The sequence below is a fragment of the Carlito syrichta genome, unplaced genomic scaffold (assembly GCF_000164805.1).
Source record: "Carlito syrichta isolate Samal-C Ts95f unplaced genomic scaffold, Tarsius_syrichta-2.0.1 Scaffold301031, whole genome shotgun sequence".
Classification (NCBI taxonomy): domain Eukaryota; kingdom Metazoa; phylum Chordata; class Mammalia; order Primates; family Tarsiidae; genus Carlito; species Carlito syrichta.
This window is the reverse complement of record NW_007245127.1, coordinates 227058-241896: the sequence shown is the minus strand read 5'-3', so window position 1 is coordinate 241896 and position 14839 is coordinate 227058. Positions and strand designations below refer to the sequence as shown.

General features: G+C 54.4%; 1 protein-coding gene across 2 annotated transcripts in view; it reads left to right on the top strand.

Annotated features, from left to right (window-relative positions):
* Nucleotides 1-14839, top strand: part of CDH23 (cadherin related 23) — a 379551-nt gene that overhangs the window by 230773 nt on the left and 133939 nt on the right. For both annotated transcript variants that reach the window (XM_008054754.2, XM_008054753.2), the window contains exons 14-16: nt 9402-9466; nt 11085-11322; nt 13618-13723. In XM_008054754.2, the coding sequence (XP_008052945.1) occupies nt 9402-9466; nt 11085-11322; nt 13618-13723 (409 nt within the window). The remainder of the gene's footprint in view (nt 1-9401; nt 9467-11084; nt 11323-13617; nt 13724-14839) is intronic.

Sequence of the window (14839 nt, the reverse complement as noted above, 5' to 3'; positions counted from 1 at the left end):
CCTCTGCCCCACCAGCTGCTTTGAGCCTTCAGGCTCAGCCTTCCTTCCCAGCAGTGCCCTCTTGCTTAGTCTAAGGCCTCCCATGTGCTCAGGGACCCAGGGCAGGTATGGGGCTTTTCCTGTGGTCCACAACCTCCCCACCACCTCTCCTGTACCCCATTGCTCACTCCCTGTACTTCCCAGAACATGGCCCTCACACAGTCCAGTGCAAGGGATTTCCCCTAGATTCTCCCAGGAGCAGCCTATCCCAGGAATGCCCATGGAGGCGCACAGACAGTGGCTTCCCGTCAAACTCCACCCTTCCCCGCCTGATACTCACCATGTCCCCATCCATCTGGCCCCACCTTCCTTCTCAGATTAGATAACTTCCTTCTGAGATGCAAGGGGAAAAACAAGGCACCACGCAGTTTCCTAGACTGGGTGGTGTATCCTGACCACTGGCTGCTGCCTAGTGTACCAGAGAGAAACTGAAATCCTTGTCCACAGCCGTGTGGGAAGGAGTGTGGGAACAGAGGAGAAGGCTGGGCCTCATGGGCCCAAGCAGGCATGTGGAGGTCACCCCCGCCTCTGGGCTGCCAGGTTCCTGCCACGGAGTCCCTCCTGCCTCCCGCCAGCCTCCAGGACCCCCCAGAGCTTTCCAGAGTGCCGTTAATCTCATGCAGTTTAAGGACTTACTCAGAGGGGCCCAGTAGATGATGAATGTGGTGAGCATTACCCGCAAAGCACCGGGGCTCCACAGAGCTGTTTAAAAATGCATTCTCCCATGTAAATTTCTGCTCCATCAATCCTTATGACATGTCAAACATTGCTATTGTTTCCTGAACAAATTGTACCGCGTGCCCTTCTCTGCAGATTTGTGCATGGGAGCAGAACTGCTTGCCGGGCCCATCGCCTGCTGCCGCGGCTGGGACCTGGGGCTGCTGCCCGGGCAGCTGGGCCCGCCTTGCTTCAGAGCAGGAGCCCCGTGCGGGGCGTCCGTGCACGCGTGCATGACGGGGGTGCGGACGCAGACCAGGAGTGATTGAGTGTGCGTCTGGCAGCCCGCGGCCTGCGGGGACAGACACCCAGGTGGCTGGGGAGAGGGTGGGGAGGGTGGAGGAGTTGGAGACTGAGGATGGGTGGGTTTGTGTGTCTGTGCTAATGTGTAAGGGATGGAGGTGGGGGCGACCTCTGGGTGGGGTCTGCCTGAGCCGGAGAGAAAAAGAGAGGAGGTTTCTAGGAGAGAGTGTGGGGGTGAGATGGGGATGCAGTCTGCAGGGGAGTGTTGGGGCAACCTGAGACACAGAGGGGAAAGGAAAGAGAAGCCGTGCCTGAGAGAGAGAGAGGAGTTAGGAAAACAGGACACAGGAAAAAAGTTCGAAGGCAGGACTTTCAAGTTCTAAAGAAGGGTGAGGGGAGTGTTAAAACCATAAGCAGGGCTGCTGTGTGTCCTGGCGGCTGTGTGTCCTGGCAGCCAGTGGCTGATGGGAGAGAAGGGGTCAGCAACATCAGCGGGCTGATGGGCTACAGTTTGCAGAGGCCCAGGAAGTCCAGAGGGACTAGGACTCGGAGAGCCTTGGGAGCCTATGGGAGCCTGTGAGAGTGTAAGACCAGCGTCACCAGATGGACGTCTACAAAGCCATGGTGAGGGAGGACAGCAGGGTGCAGGGACAGGCGTACAGCGTGCATGGGACAGTGTGTCGGGAAGGCAGGCTTCCTGTAAGAGGACAAATGAGTGGAAGAGGGTAGAAGGTGGCGACTGTTCAATGCAAAAGCAGGCTGGACAAGAAGTGGGGTTCTCAAGACGGGGACAGAGAGACAGGAGGTCCTGACCACTGATGGGTCCCCTGGGAGTGGGCACGTTTTGCTGTCCTGAGCAGCAGAGGGCAGGGAGCCAGGTCCCTGGCACGCAGGTTGAAGGGAGAATGATGGTAAGGGTGCTGCTGGGTCAGGAGGGGCTCCCGCAGCCAGCCACGCTGCCCTGTCCCTCAGTGGTGACCCCAGATGCCACCATGGCAAGGAGAAAACTGCCTGTGGAGCCATCTGGCTTCCACAGGGTGAGGAAAATGACCCTGGTCGGAGTGCCCTGGACCCCATGGCTGAGCTCTGAAACTGCAGGAAGACTCCCCTCCCCCAGTCCCAAACAACGGGAGGAGCAGGGGAGGGGAGTGTTAAGAGCACATACCTTGTGGTTGGCTGAGTTGGGATCCCGCCTCAGTCCTGTGGCTGTTTGACCTTGAGCAAACTGATGGACCTCTCTGAGGCTTAGTTTCCTCTTTCATCTGTAAAATGGAGCTCATCTGGGTGCTGGTCTCCTCGGGCTGTTGGCAAGATGGAATGAAATAAATGCAGGAGATGCTTGGTAAAAGTCACGGCACAGAGTTCAGTGCTCAAAACTAGATGACAGGGGGCCCCATCGTACCCCTCCCTCCCCATAGCCAGGAGAAAGTGTGGCGCTTCTGGCTCAGGCCTGGCCTGTCTGGGGCTGTGGCCGTCCCCTCACCACAGGCTCTCCACTCACCTTGTTGTAACCTTGGAATTCCCCCCCCATGTGTATTTATTTATTTTTTCCTTTTTGTCAGCAGAAGAAAATTACACTTCTGCCAGCATTGTCCATCACAGAAATAAGCACTTGCGGATGCAATTATAAAGGCCCAAATGAGGGAATTAGTTTTACTGGTAATGCCAGCACTGGGGAGAATCAGAGGAAACGCCTTATAAATCAGGTGCTGGGCAGCAGCCAGTCTCAGCTGTGCCCTCCCAGTCCCACACGTTGTCCCCAGGACGGGTACTGGCCACCTAGTGCTGGCGCCATCCCACCACTGGTCTTCCTGGACTGAGGGAGGCTGGGGCCTTGTGAGCCTGAGTCCAGGCTGCAATCCAGTCCAGGTGCACAGCTGTCTCCGAGAGCTCTCTGGGCTCCTGGGTGCCCAACCAGCAACCACCCGACAGACCCAACACACCTTGCCAAGGACAGCTTGAAGGATGAAGCCGTCTGAACCAGCAGGCACAGTTACCTTCTAGCCCATTTTCCACTTTATTTTCTATGCAGTGCTTACCACTGTCTGAAGTGATATTATTTAGTTATTTCTCCTGAACTGTCTCCCCATTCCGATTGTAGGTCACATTCTAGCAAGGGCCTTGTCATGCTCAGGTTCTGACTTCCAGTGCCTGGCACAGCAGCCGGCATGCTGGAAAAGCTCAGAAAATATTAAGTATGTGACAGCAAGCGTCTGGTCATCGTCTTGACGAAGGTGCCTTCGGCAGTGTACCTGGCATCCTCAAGCAGCCCTTCCACTGCTGTCAGAAGCACTGAACCCTTCTCCTCCCCGGGGGGCTTGTAGGGATCCTCAGCAAGAGACCAGAGCTCCAGAGATGCTCTCTAAACCCCACCTCGCCCCAGGGTCCTCAGTACCTGGTATTGGAAATCACAGATTTTACTAAATTGGGCAAAGGTGTTGAACCCGGTATGGGGAACAGCATAGGATGCAAAATGAGCTCGATACAGACTTCCCCTCCATACGCAGGAAGGTGGGGCATACACAAGAAGTGTTTAAGAGTGGCAGGTGGTGCTGCCTGTCCCAGGAGGGGTGTGACCAGAGGCTTGTGGACCAAGACCCATGAATGATTGGGGAGCTCTCTAAGGGAAGGGCCATTTAGGATGGGCCCGGAGGGCTGGATCAGAGTTTGGACAGCAGTTATGGAATGAAGGAATGAGGTAACCAATGAGAGAGCAGTCTTGGGTGCATCAGGCATACAAGAAAACTTACGTGAGTCGGGCTGTGGCCAGCCTTGACATTACGGTATTTGTCTGGAGTTAATTCAGCAGGTAGTAGGTAGCCATTGAAGGTTTTTGAACACAAGAGGGTGATCACTGTAGCCCTTGTTTTTGTCTACTCGTCCCCGGGCCTCTTACGAGAGCCTTAGCAAATAGTAGAATGCACTGGTGTGTACCCATGAGTGCCAGCCCAGAGCCTGTGGGTCACAGAGACATAGGCACCAGAGAGAGGAGCCCTCCTGGAACCCTGGACTGGCATTTTTCAGAGTTGCCAGGTACAATATGAGAGCCACGGTGCATGGCCAGCTGGGCCATCTCCTCTGCCCATCCCTGTGGCCATACAATTGGCCTGTGAGACCCCAGAAGTCACCCCACAGGGAGACAGACGTTCTCATTCCTGGAACTTGGCAGAGAAGAGGGTGTTCATGGCATGAGGAGTTGGTCTCTATACACAGGCCCTTGGCCACTCCTCAAATCCTCCTTCCTAAAGTGGGCCCACAGTGGACTTTCAGTTGACACGCCACAGGCAAGTCTCAGCGGAGGTTGTTTAAAGGCGTCATGGCAAACAGAAAGGTGCTGGGATGAGATTGGGCGCCACCCATGCCTGGAGGGAGCAGGGTGGCCAGTGGACAGTGGATGGTGGAATAAGCTGCAGCTGAGCCCTCTGCAGAGTTGGGGCGGCTGGCACATGGGAGCTGCTCCGGCCCCAGTGCCGCAGGATGTCACTCAGGCTGTGTGTCCCACGAGGTTGGTTTACACCAGGGGCATGGTTGGTGTATACACAGGGACATGAAGGCCAGCCCTGCCACTCACCAGCTGTGAGACCCTGGGCAAGTCACTCAACATCATCATGTCTCTGCTTCTTCATGCATATAGAGTGGGGGATGGGGGACCTCTAACAGTACAGGCCTGGTAGGGGTGTGGTCAGAATTGAGTTTGGATATTAACGTGTGTCGTGTAGATGTGGAGAAGATGTAGGCATAGGTGACGGAGATGTAAATACCTTTTCATGAGCTGCCCTGCAGCCAGGCCCAGGACCAGGGTCCAGGCACATCTGGGCCCAATGACCCAGATGTGCACTTCACTCAGGGAGTCACGGCCTGGTGGGGGAGACACATGTCAGCCACAGCTTCAATGCCTCAGTGGGATCAGGGCAGGGAATACTGAGTGAGTGCAGGGAGGGGCCCTGACGCTGCTGGGGGCCAGGGAGGACAGGAAGGCATGAACCGGGTGGGGAGAGAGGGGACCTCCACCCAAGCAGAGCGGGCAGCGTGGGCAGAATCGGGGCCTGGTTGCTACATGTGGTCCAATCTGGGTCAGAGATGAGGTTGGACAGGCAGGGCCCAACTTGTGTGCTGTGGGAGGAAGGGTTTTCCCTCCAGGGCAGGTTGCTGTCTTCCTCTAGGCCCGGGGCCCCTAATGGCCCGAGCATCCCGCAAGACCCTCAGTGTCAGGCTGGCTGCCCGCACCCTGGCAGGATAAGAAGCAGCTTTTCATCCTCTTCTTATTCTGCTTTCATGCATCTGAAAAATGAAAGCTCTCCCTCCCTCTCCTCTTCATCCAGCATACATATTTCATCTGGTCATTAGAGGGTGGCACTAAAGGACTCACAAATCTCCCCTGGTCAGCAGCGGCGGCCTGGACGGCCAGTTAGAGGCTCCGGGGACAGGGGTCATTGTGGGAGCCATGGCTGTGCCCAGCTCATCCTGAAAAGGGGAGTGGGCTCGGGGGAGGGGAGCCCAGCTCCTGCTCTAAGACAGTCCAGTCTTAGAGCTGATCACCTAGGGTGAAGAGGGCTGGGCTAGGACACCTCATGGGTCCTTCTTGTCCTGACAGCCCAGAGCAATTCTCGGGCACCCAGCTATGAAGTGCTCGTCCCCAGGGTCCAGATGTGACTTTCTCCCGTGGCAAGACCCTGCGCAGTCTGGTCCAGGCCCCTCCTTCCCGCATACCCAGCCCTCTGCTTTGCCCCCACATCCTGACCTTCCTTTACTGGCCTTCCCCTCCCTTCCCCCCTTTCCTCCCCCACTGTTCCACTCCCTCCCCCTTCCTTTTGAATCCTCTGTCTTCACCTCTATGGCTCTGTCTGGCCCTATTTTCTCTGCGACACTCCCTTCCTGCTGGAATTTGCTCACTCATTTTCAAGCACTTGTGAAGCACCTACTACGTGCCGCTGTCAAGCTAGGCTGTGAGCCCAGCCCATGCCTGCCCTGCCTTCATCCTTCCCCAACCCTTTCCTTTGACAAAGTAAGATGAAGAGGCCTGAGACGTGTTTGGTCACATGGCAACCTGGGCTTTGACGCTGGCTTGTAAGTGGGGTCTCTACACCACACGGGCCCCTCACAAAGAGCATCACACTCAGTTCTTCCCCAAACCCAAGCTGCCATTATTACAGCCCAACATCATGCATGATGATTATTGGTCCATAGAACTAAGGGGTGCAGGGTTCTAGCCGTCCTTGGGTTCCTGGAAGGGGAGGATAAAGCAGGGGGTGTGATGAGGAGCAGTGGTCCCCTCTCCCCTGGAATAACCAGCTTTCCTTCTTTCCGGGAACAGGTGCCTCCCTTAGCTCAGAAGCAACAACGAATGGAGGCCAAGGGCACAGCAAGACTGCATGGGGTTCAAGTCCCAGCACTGCTCTTTCTCTAGCTGTGAAACCTTGGGCGGGTGATTTACCATCTCTGTGCCTCAGTTTCCCCATCTGTAAATTGGAGGTGGTACTAATAAGAGTACCTACCTCACAGGGTTGTTATGAGATGAAAAGAGAAATATGCAGAAGAGGCCCAGTAACCAGCAGTTGCCATTGTTGGTGTGAGGCATAGCTCTGGGCCTCACCACCGGGGAGCCAGGCCTGGCTGGAGGTGGTGGCATTGCTCGGATTTTCCTTTCACTTGTTCGACATGCACCCCCTGAGAACCCGTGAGGAGCAACGAGCCTGGCCAGGGCAGCTGCAGGGACAGAGGTCCACACATAGTCTACAGAAAAACAGCTGTGGACACAAAAGGCAGCCCTGTAAAGACGTGCAGCCCCAAGCCCCAGAAATGGCATCTTTCTGTAGAGCCGAGTTTTCTGGATAACTAAGACCTTAACCCTTTTGGTATAAACATTTTTTTTTTCCCATTTCATTCATTGGAATAGAAACATATTATTCACTCATCTGCCTTCCTGAACTGGATATACTGAGCACAAATGAGCTTTTTCTTGAAAATTCAGATTTATCATAAAGAACATAGAATTTAATAGATTTCATAGAATCTAGGAGCTTTAAAGGGAATCTCAGAAAATATTTAGTACAAAGATCAAAACATGTTTTTAGAGCAGGGCCTTTGTCTACTTAGAATCTCATAGAGAAGTGAGTAGAAACAGATGCAGGGGGCCCGAGCCCAGGTCTGTCCAAGGCCTCTCCTTCCTGGCAGCTGGTGGCAGGCAGCATTGGTCTAGCTCGGGAGCAGTGGACTGGGAAGAGAGCAATAGTCACATCTAAAACAGTGCCCATCATGGAGTGTATGCTTAATAAGCAACTCTTAGCCAGGCTTGGTGGCTCAGCCTGTAATCCCGTGCCTTGGGAGGCCGAGGTGAGTAGATTGCCTGAGCCCGTGGGTTCGAGACCTGCCTGGGCAACTTGGCGAGACCTCATCTCTACAATAAATCAAAAATTAGCTGGGCGTGGTAGCACATGCCTGTAGTTCCAGCTACTTGGAAGGCTGAGGTGGAAGGATCGCCGGAGCCCAGCAGGTCGAGGCTGCAGTGGCCGCTCCCAGTCTGGGTGATAGAGTGAGACTCCAACTCAAAAAAAAAAAGCAACTCTTGAATGAATGAATGGATGATGTCATTTAGTCTGCACTGTGGTTTAACCATGCCGGGAACAGTATCAAAGCCAACAATCCCAGCTGCAAAAGCCAAACCTTCACTAGAACTACTGTCATCTTGGAGGAGGCCGGAGGAGGAGGACAGCCTTACTGGGGTGGCCTCAAGAAAGGCGCGCCAGGCAGGCGTGGAGAGGCTAGCTTCTGTCCTAGTCTGCTTCTGACCTACTCACAACCAGATTGGCAGCGAGTTTACACAAGGCCGCATTAGGGTCTGGGCCTCGGTTCTGTGATCTGTAAGATGGGTGGAAATGTCTGTCTTCCTCATCACATGGCTGGTTGTGAGGATGAAATGAGGTTATAATAGATGCGGCTGTCCTTCGAAAGTGTCAAGGCGTGATAGTGATGGAGGCTGTCACCATCGTTGTCATCGGTATGAGGCTCGCCTCTCTCCCTTCAGTCCCTTTTGACTGGAGGTAACAGAAGCTCAACTTAGACCAGCCTGTTTAAAAAAGAGTTCTCAGTGAGCTGGGTGCAGTGGCTAACACCTGTAATCAGGACTTTAGGAGGCTAATGCAAGAGAATTGCTTGAGGCCAGGAGTTTGAGACCAGTCAGGCAACATAATGAGACCCCTATAATCCAAAAAAAAATTTTTTTAAATAGCCATGTGAAATGGCACATGGCTATCGTCTCAGCTACTAAGGAGGCTGAGGCAGGAGAATTGCTTGAGCCCAGGAGTTCAAGGCCAGACTGGGCAACATAGTCTCTTTTAATAAAAGAGGATTGGGTGTGGTCGCCTACACCCATAATCCCAGGAGAGGACTGCTTGGGTCCAGAAAATTTTAGATCAGACTGGACAGCGTAGGGAGACCGCATCTCTACAAAAATCAAAAGAAATAAATAAGCCGGGTGTGGTGACATGCCTATAGTCCCGGCTGCTTGGGAGGCTGAAAAAAAAATTAAAAATAAATAAAAAATTAAAAAGGAGGTCTCAGTAGACTCACAAACCAAACTGAAGGTGGGAAGGGATGTCAGATCAGATTCAGGTCCCTCAGACTACCAGGACTGGACTTTGCCTTCTAGCTGTCCCATATGTGCAGCTTCATCCTCCCTAAATGCCCAGCTGCAGGTCATGACATCCCTACTTCACTCCCTGGAGGAAGGCTTTTATTCCCACAACCATAGCAAGGATCCCAGGGGGATTTTGATAGACCCAGCTGGGGTCAAGGGCCACTCCCAGGCCAGTCCCTGTGGTCGGGGACTGGGCAGGCAGCTCCCACTGGCAACCTTTGTTGGAGCAGGGACAGGAACCAAAGCAGATGGGTGGGGAGGGGCGGCAGGGTATTTCTAGAAAAGAAGGCTGCCAGGCAGTGGACAGTTCCCAGGGCCAAAGAGGAGAGGACCAGATCTCCCAGGGGGCCTTCCCCACCATAGCACATCTGACGTGGAGGCTTTGGGGATTGGGGGAAAATCGCCAGAAGCATCTATTAGGTGACTGAACCCATACTCACCTCCACATGTGATGCTTCATGGAACTACAGGCTGTGACCCCAGACCACAGGTCCAGGGTCACTGCTCCCCTCCCAGCCTCTGCAGAGAATAAGCCCACCTGGCCCGACATGAGTGCAGGAGGGGTGGTTTCATACAGTAGAGATGTCTGCGGAACTGCGCTCTCCAGAATAAATGTAAGCAGCCATTTATGGCCAGTGGCATCCTTCTTGGACAGTGTGGCTCTAGATTATTCAGCCTGGGTCAAAGGAGCGGTGTGGGAGAGAAATGACTTCCTGCAGACATGAAGACTCGGCCTGGCTGTAATGTCTCGTTCTCACCGTTGCAGGCAACAGACAATGATGTGGGCACCTTCGGGGAAGTCAACTACTTCTTCAGTGATGACCCTGACAGGTGAGACTTTGCCCCCAGTCCCTCCTCTGTGGTCCTTGACCCTCTGCCATTTGTGAGGTCTGGGAAGCTTCAGTGTCCAGGGAGGGAGGGCCCTGGGTCTTGTGACTAGATCTCTAGGCTGGGAGACAGAACCCGTGGACGCTGTTGCTGGTTGGTCCTGATTGTCATACAGTCTTAGTCAAGTCTCCTCAACTCTCTGGGGCGTGGTTTCTGGCTCCCTCAAAGACAGCCTTTAGCTTTGGGAATGGAGCCAATTGAGTCTCAGAGGCTTTGATCCACCAATGATGATACCACCACCACCACTACTACCAGCCGCTGCGGCTAACATCTAGGAAGCCCTTACTCATGATGTGTCCATGGCCAATTGCTCTACATGTGTTATCTCAGGGACTCCCCATGACTAAATGCCGGAGGGACCCAGTACCAGGCATGTTAGCATTCCCACTTTATAGATGAGGAAAGTATAGCTCAGAAAGGCTAAAGCCATTTGCAGGTAAGCTCCAGGGCAGGCACCTGCATGTGGTCTTTACAAGAGGGGACCCTTGGCAAGGACATTGAGCGGGGAGCCATCCCTTGTGTTCATAGGTGGGTTACCTGCCTCACTGTCTGACCTGTGCCAGCCTTGCCCCCTCATCCACCATGGTGGGTTGGTTCCGGCTATCTCTTCATGTCTGAGCTGAGGGAAAGCGCTCTCATTTTTAACATGATAGAAGGCTGCGTGTGTGATGAACACGCAACAGGAGTAAGACAGTGGCTGTCAGCTTGGATTCCTGGCCCCGACCGGCAGTGTGAGTGATCAGGACGAGACTGGGAGATAGTGAGGTGCAGCTGGCCACTCTGTGACAGGACTCAGTGGGAGGGAGGCACCAGCACGCCCAAACGCACAGGGCACCTGTCCCTCGGGCACCCAGGTTCGCGCAGCCTTGTCCTGACCATCTGGGACCTTTTCATCTCTCCCCATCTTCTGGGCCTGGGGCTTCCCCCATCTCTGAACTGGAACCTTTCAGGCTCGGTGGCTGGCAGCTGAGGACCAGGTCAGAGCGCACAAATGTCAACTGACAACTCAGATGAGGCTCAGGAGGGGACATTTAGAGGAGGCAGTTGGAGGGATCATCTTGCCGGACCTTGCTCCTCCCCCAAGACATCTGCCAGCCTTCCACCCAAGGCTCAGTCCCTCAAAGACAAGGGGTAACTCCCAAGAGAGGACCAACCCCCCTGCCCTTGCTGAAGGCTTGGCTGCCTTTTGGGGGCATTTGGGTGTAAGATATCTGGGATGGCAGAATCCCTGACCCTTAGAGTGCTCTGGCATCTACATGTCTCCAGTAGGTAGAAACCCCTGCTCACAGCATGAGGAGAGCCATCCTATCTAAGCTTCCTTGTTGCCTACATCAGCCGACCCACCTGCCTCAGTTTCTCCCCGCACCACCCTTGTGGGGTCCTGATCCTTTTAGAAACAGCTGCTCTTCTCAGGAAGGGCAAGTGAGAGAGAAGGCAGATTGCAGATATCATCCATTCCTCTATTTGTCGCCTTGACAGGGATAGGCTGGTAACTGCAGGCCCTGCCAGCAAGCCTGCTTTAAACCTCTGTGTCCTTTCTCTTGCTTCCTGCCCAACGCAGATTCTCCCTGGACAAGGACACTGGACTCATCCTGCTGATTGCCCGGCTGGACTATGAGCTCATCCAGCGCTTCACCCTGACGGTCATCGCCCGGGACGGGGGTGGTGAGGAGACCACGGGCCGGGTCAGGATCAACGTGTTGGATGTCAATGACAACGTGCCCACCTTTCAGAAGGACGCCTATGTGGGCGCCCTGCGGGAGAACGAGCCTTCTGTCACGCAGCTGGTGCGGCTCCGGGTAAGGTGCCAGGGAGGCCTTGCGTCTTGTCCTTCATCTGTGCTTTCCTCTTGACTACCCCCTCGGGAAGTCACCGCGAGAGGTGCTGGCCACGCCCGTCCCATTCACAAAGAACGCTGTGCAGGTTTGGGGTTGGATTCCTGGTCTATGCCAGGCCTCCTCTGAGCATCACCTCGTGTCCCGGGTGACTGAGTGGGGCCATATACACAGTGTTCGTCTCAGCCTACATTTTTGGTCATCATTTGGAAAAAGGATCCCTCCAGCCCCTTGCCCCCTACCTCCATCTCCCTTGGCAAGGACATTGAGCGGGGAGCTGTCCCTTGTGTAAGGACCCTTTAATGGCTGCCTGGAATGAGGAACTCTTGCAGCTGGAAGGAGCCACTTACAGGAGGGGAGAGGCCGGCCCAGGAAGACACAGTGAATCCGCAGAGCAGCAGAGCCAGGGCTAGACCTGGAGTGCGGGTCTCCAAGGGCCTCCTGCAGCAAGCTCCTGCCGTGCTTCAGTGACCAGTGACCTCTCAATGTCCTCGTGCCCCACCTCACTCATGCCTATTCAGAGTGATGGGCCCCAGGGCCTCCAGATAGAGCTTGTTTCTGAAGCAGGCAGGGATGAAGGCTAAGGCTGGAGGGTGGGCACGGGGGAATCAGAGAAGGTGGGATCACGTGCCCACCCACATGACCGCAGCCCCCCATGGGACCCTGCCTGCCCTGCCTGCTCAGCTCCAGGGACACCCAGAGTGGTGGGGACCAGGAGGCTCTCCAGGGATGGAAACAGCCTGGAAATAATTTAATTAACTCAGCAACCCCAGATGACAAAGAGAAGAAGGTTCCCTGGTCCATTCCAAATGCCTTCCTCCCTCCTTGCATTCCTGAAACATGCATTATTAGATACCCACTGTGTGCCAAACACTGCTGGCCTCTGGGTATGCAGCAGCAATCAAGAAACAGGTTGCTGGCTGGGCATGGTGGCTCACACCTGTAATCCCAACACTTTAGGAGGTCAAGGCAGGAGGATTGCTTGAGACCAGGAGTTCAAAACTAGCCTGGGCAACATAGCAAGACCTTGTCTCTACAAAAAAAATTTTTTTAAATTAGCCAGGTGTGGTGGTATACATCTGTTGTCCTAGCTACTTGGGAGGCTAAGGCAGGAAGATCGCCTGATCTCAGGAGATTGAGGCTGTGGTAAGCCATGATTATGCCACTGCACTCCTGCCTGGGTGACAGAATAAGATGTTGACTCAAAAAAAAAAAGAAAAGTTAAAAAAAGCATATATTCCTGATCACATGACACTGATGATCTAAGGAAGGCAGGCAGAATTTGAGTAAGAAATCACTAGCCGGGCGTGGTGGCTCATGCCTGTAATCCCAGCACCTTGGGAGGCTGAGGCAAGAAGATTGCCTGAGCCCACAGGATCAAGACCGGCCTGGCAACATGGCAAGATCTTGTCTCTACAATAAATCAACAAAAAACTAGCTGGGCATGGTGGCGCACCCCTGTAGTTCCAACTACTTGGAGGGGTGAAGCAGATGGATTGCCTGAACCCAGCAGGTCAAGACTGCAGTGGCCATGAGTGTACCACTGCTCTCTAGCCTGGGTAACAGAGTGAGACTCCGACTCAAAAAGAAAAAGAAAAAGAAAAAAAACTATAGTCAGGTGTGAGGTGACTGATGGGGTGCATTGCCCAAGAGCCCCAACCCAGTCTGGAGTTAGGGTGTCCATGGGTGGGGGGAGGTGCTGGGTATGGCGGTGACCCTCTTAGCCTCTGGGAAAGCCTGGTCTCTCCCCTTCTTCCTGGACCTCCAGCCTGTCCTCTAGATCAAGCGGTCCCCAATCTTGTTGGCATCAGAGACTGGTTTTGTGGAAGCCGATGTTTCCACGGGCGGGGAGGCAGTAGGAGCCGGGTGGGGGGGTGTCATCAGGCATTAGATTCTCATAAGGAGCACACAACTTAGATCCCTCACGTATGCAATTCACAATGGAATTCACGCTCCTCTGAGAATCTGATGCCACCACATCAGAGCTCTGCTGGCCAGCTGCATACCTCCTGCTGCGTACCAGTCTGCGGCCTAGAGGCTGGGGACCCCTGCTCTAGATTTCCTAGGTCATGCCCATACCCTGTAGCTTATGAAGCTACAGGGTGGTGACCTCCAACTGAGGGACAAGGGGACCCTCCTGGAGTTCTGGGGAAGGACATGACCTGGAAAGGGACCACCCAGAAGAGGCACTCTGAGCAGGGCCAGCCCTCCTCTCCCAGCCCCCAGGGGCTCACACACTGTCTGCCCTCTTCCTTCCAGGCCACAGACGAAGACTCCCCTCCCAACAACCAGATCACCTACAGCATCGTCAACGCCTCCGCCTTCGGCAGCTACTTTGACATCAGCGTGTACGAGGGCTATGGAGGTGTGTGAGGGCCCAGTGGAGCAGGCTTGATGGGCTCTGCACACTCACCCTTCTCTCTCAGGGGAGGCTCAGGCACCCTCTGTTGCCCTGACACCCTGAACTACTCCACAAGCTGCCTGGGCTCTGTGGGCTGGAGTGGCATGTGGCCTGAGGTCACTCTTTGCAGGGTCGACACTTGTGTCTTGAATCAGCCGGATCTTTCTCCAGATTTTAGGCCACAGTCAGCCCTGCAGGCAGCCTGATGGCTAAGTTTGATGGTGAAAGAATCTGGGGGCTTCCCGGTGTCTTAGCAAGGCTGCCGGGCAGGTCTGCGGGTGGAGGCTTGTTGGCTGAGCTTCCCCATCCTCTGGGTGGTCCTGCGGTCGCTTCCCAGCCTTCCCAGGGGTGGCCTTTCCCTACCTGGCCCAGGTATTCCCTCTGGACCTCCCCCTGCCTGCCCCACGGTGAGTCAAGATCCCAAAGCCCTGGCAGGAAATAGCAGCAGTAGCAGCCTCAAGCTCTAAGGTCCCAAGAGGGCTCACCTTGTTTTTCTGCTGAGGCAGCAAAGTAAGGCCCAGAGACAGGGAGTAACTGGCCCGAGGTCACCCAGCAAAGCAGCTGAGCTTGACACTCAGTGCCCATGTGATCTGGCGCTTGGTTGCCTCTCCAGTCTCGTCCCTCAGCACCCCTTGCCCCACCAGAATCCAGTCTCTTCAAACCCCTTGACGCTCTCTTCCCTTGCCAGGGCCACCTCCACATCTTCGCAGAGTCTGTGCCTTCTGCCAGAAAGGCCCTTCCTCCCTGCCCTTTTGCCCTGCCTCCTTTTGACTATGAAGTTCATAGTCTCTGGATGAATTTCAGGGTTCATTTGACATCTCCTCCTCTGGGAAGTGTTCATGATTTTTTCTTTCTTTTGGAATTATTATTTTATTTTATTTTTTATTTTAAAGATGTGGGTACAACTCAGGGTTAGGTATACAAGTGTTCACTATGCAGGTATCCTTGTTGATGAGGTGTGGCCCCCCCATGATTCTTGAAGACCGTGATAGGTGCCCCCAAGGCAGAATGGACAGATGTGCGTTGAATGACTCTAGGTCTAGTGCTCATTCCCCCTACCACCCTACCGTTATGTCAGAG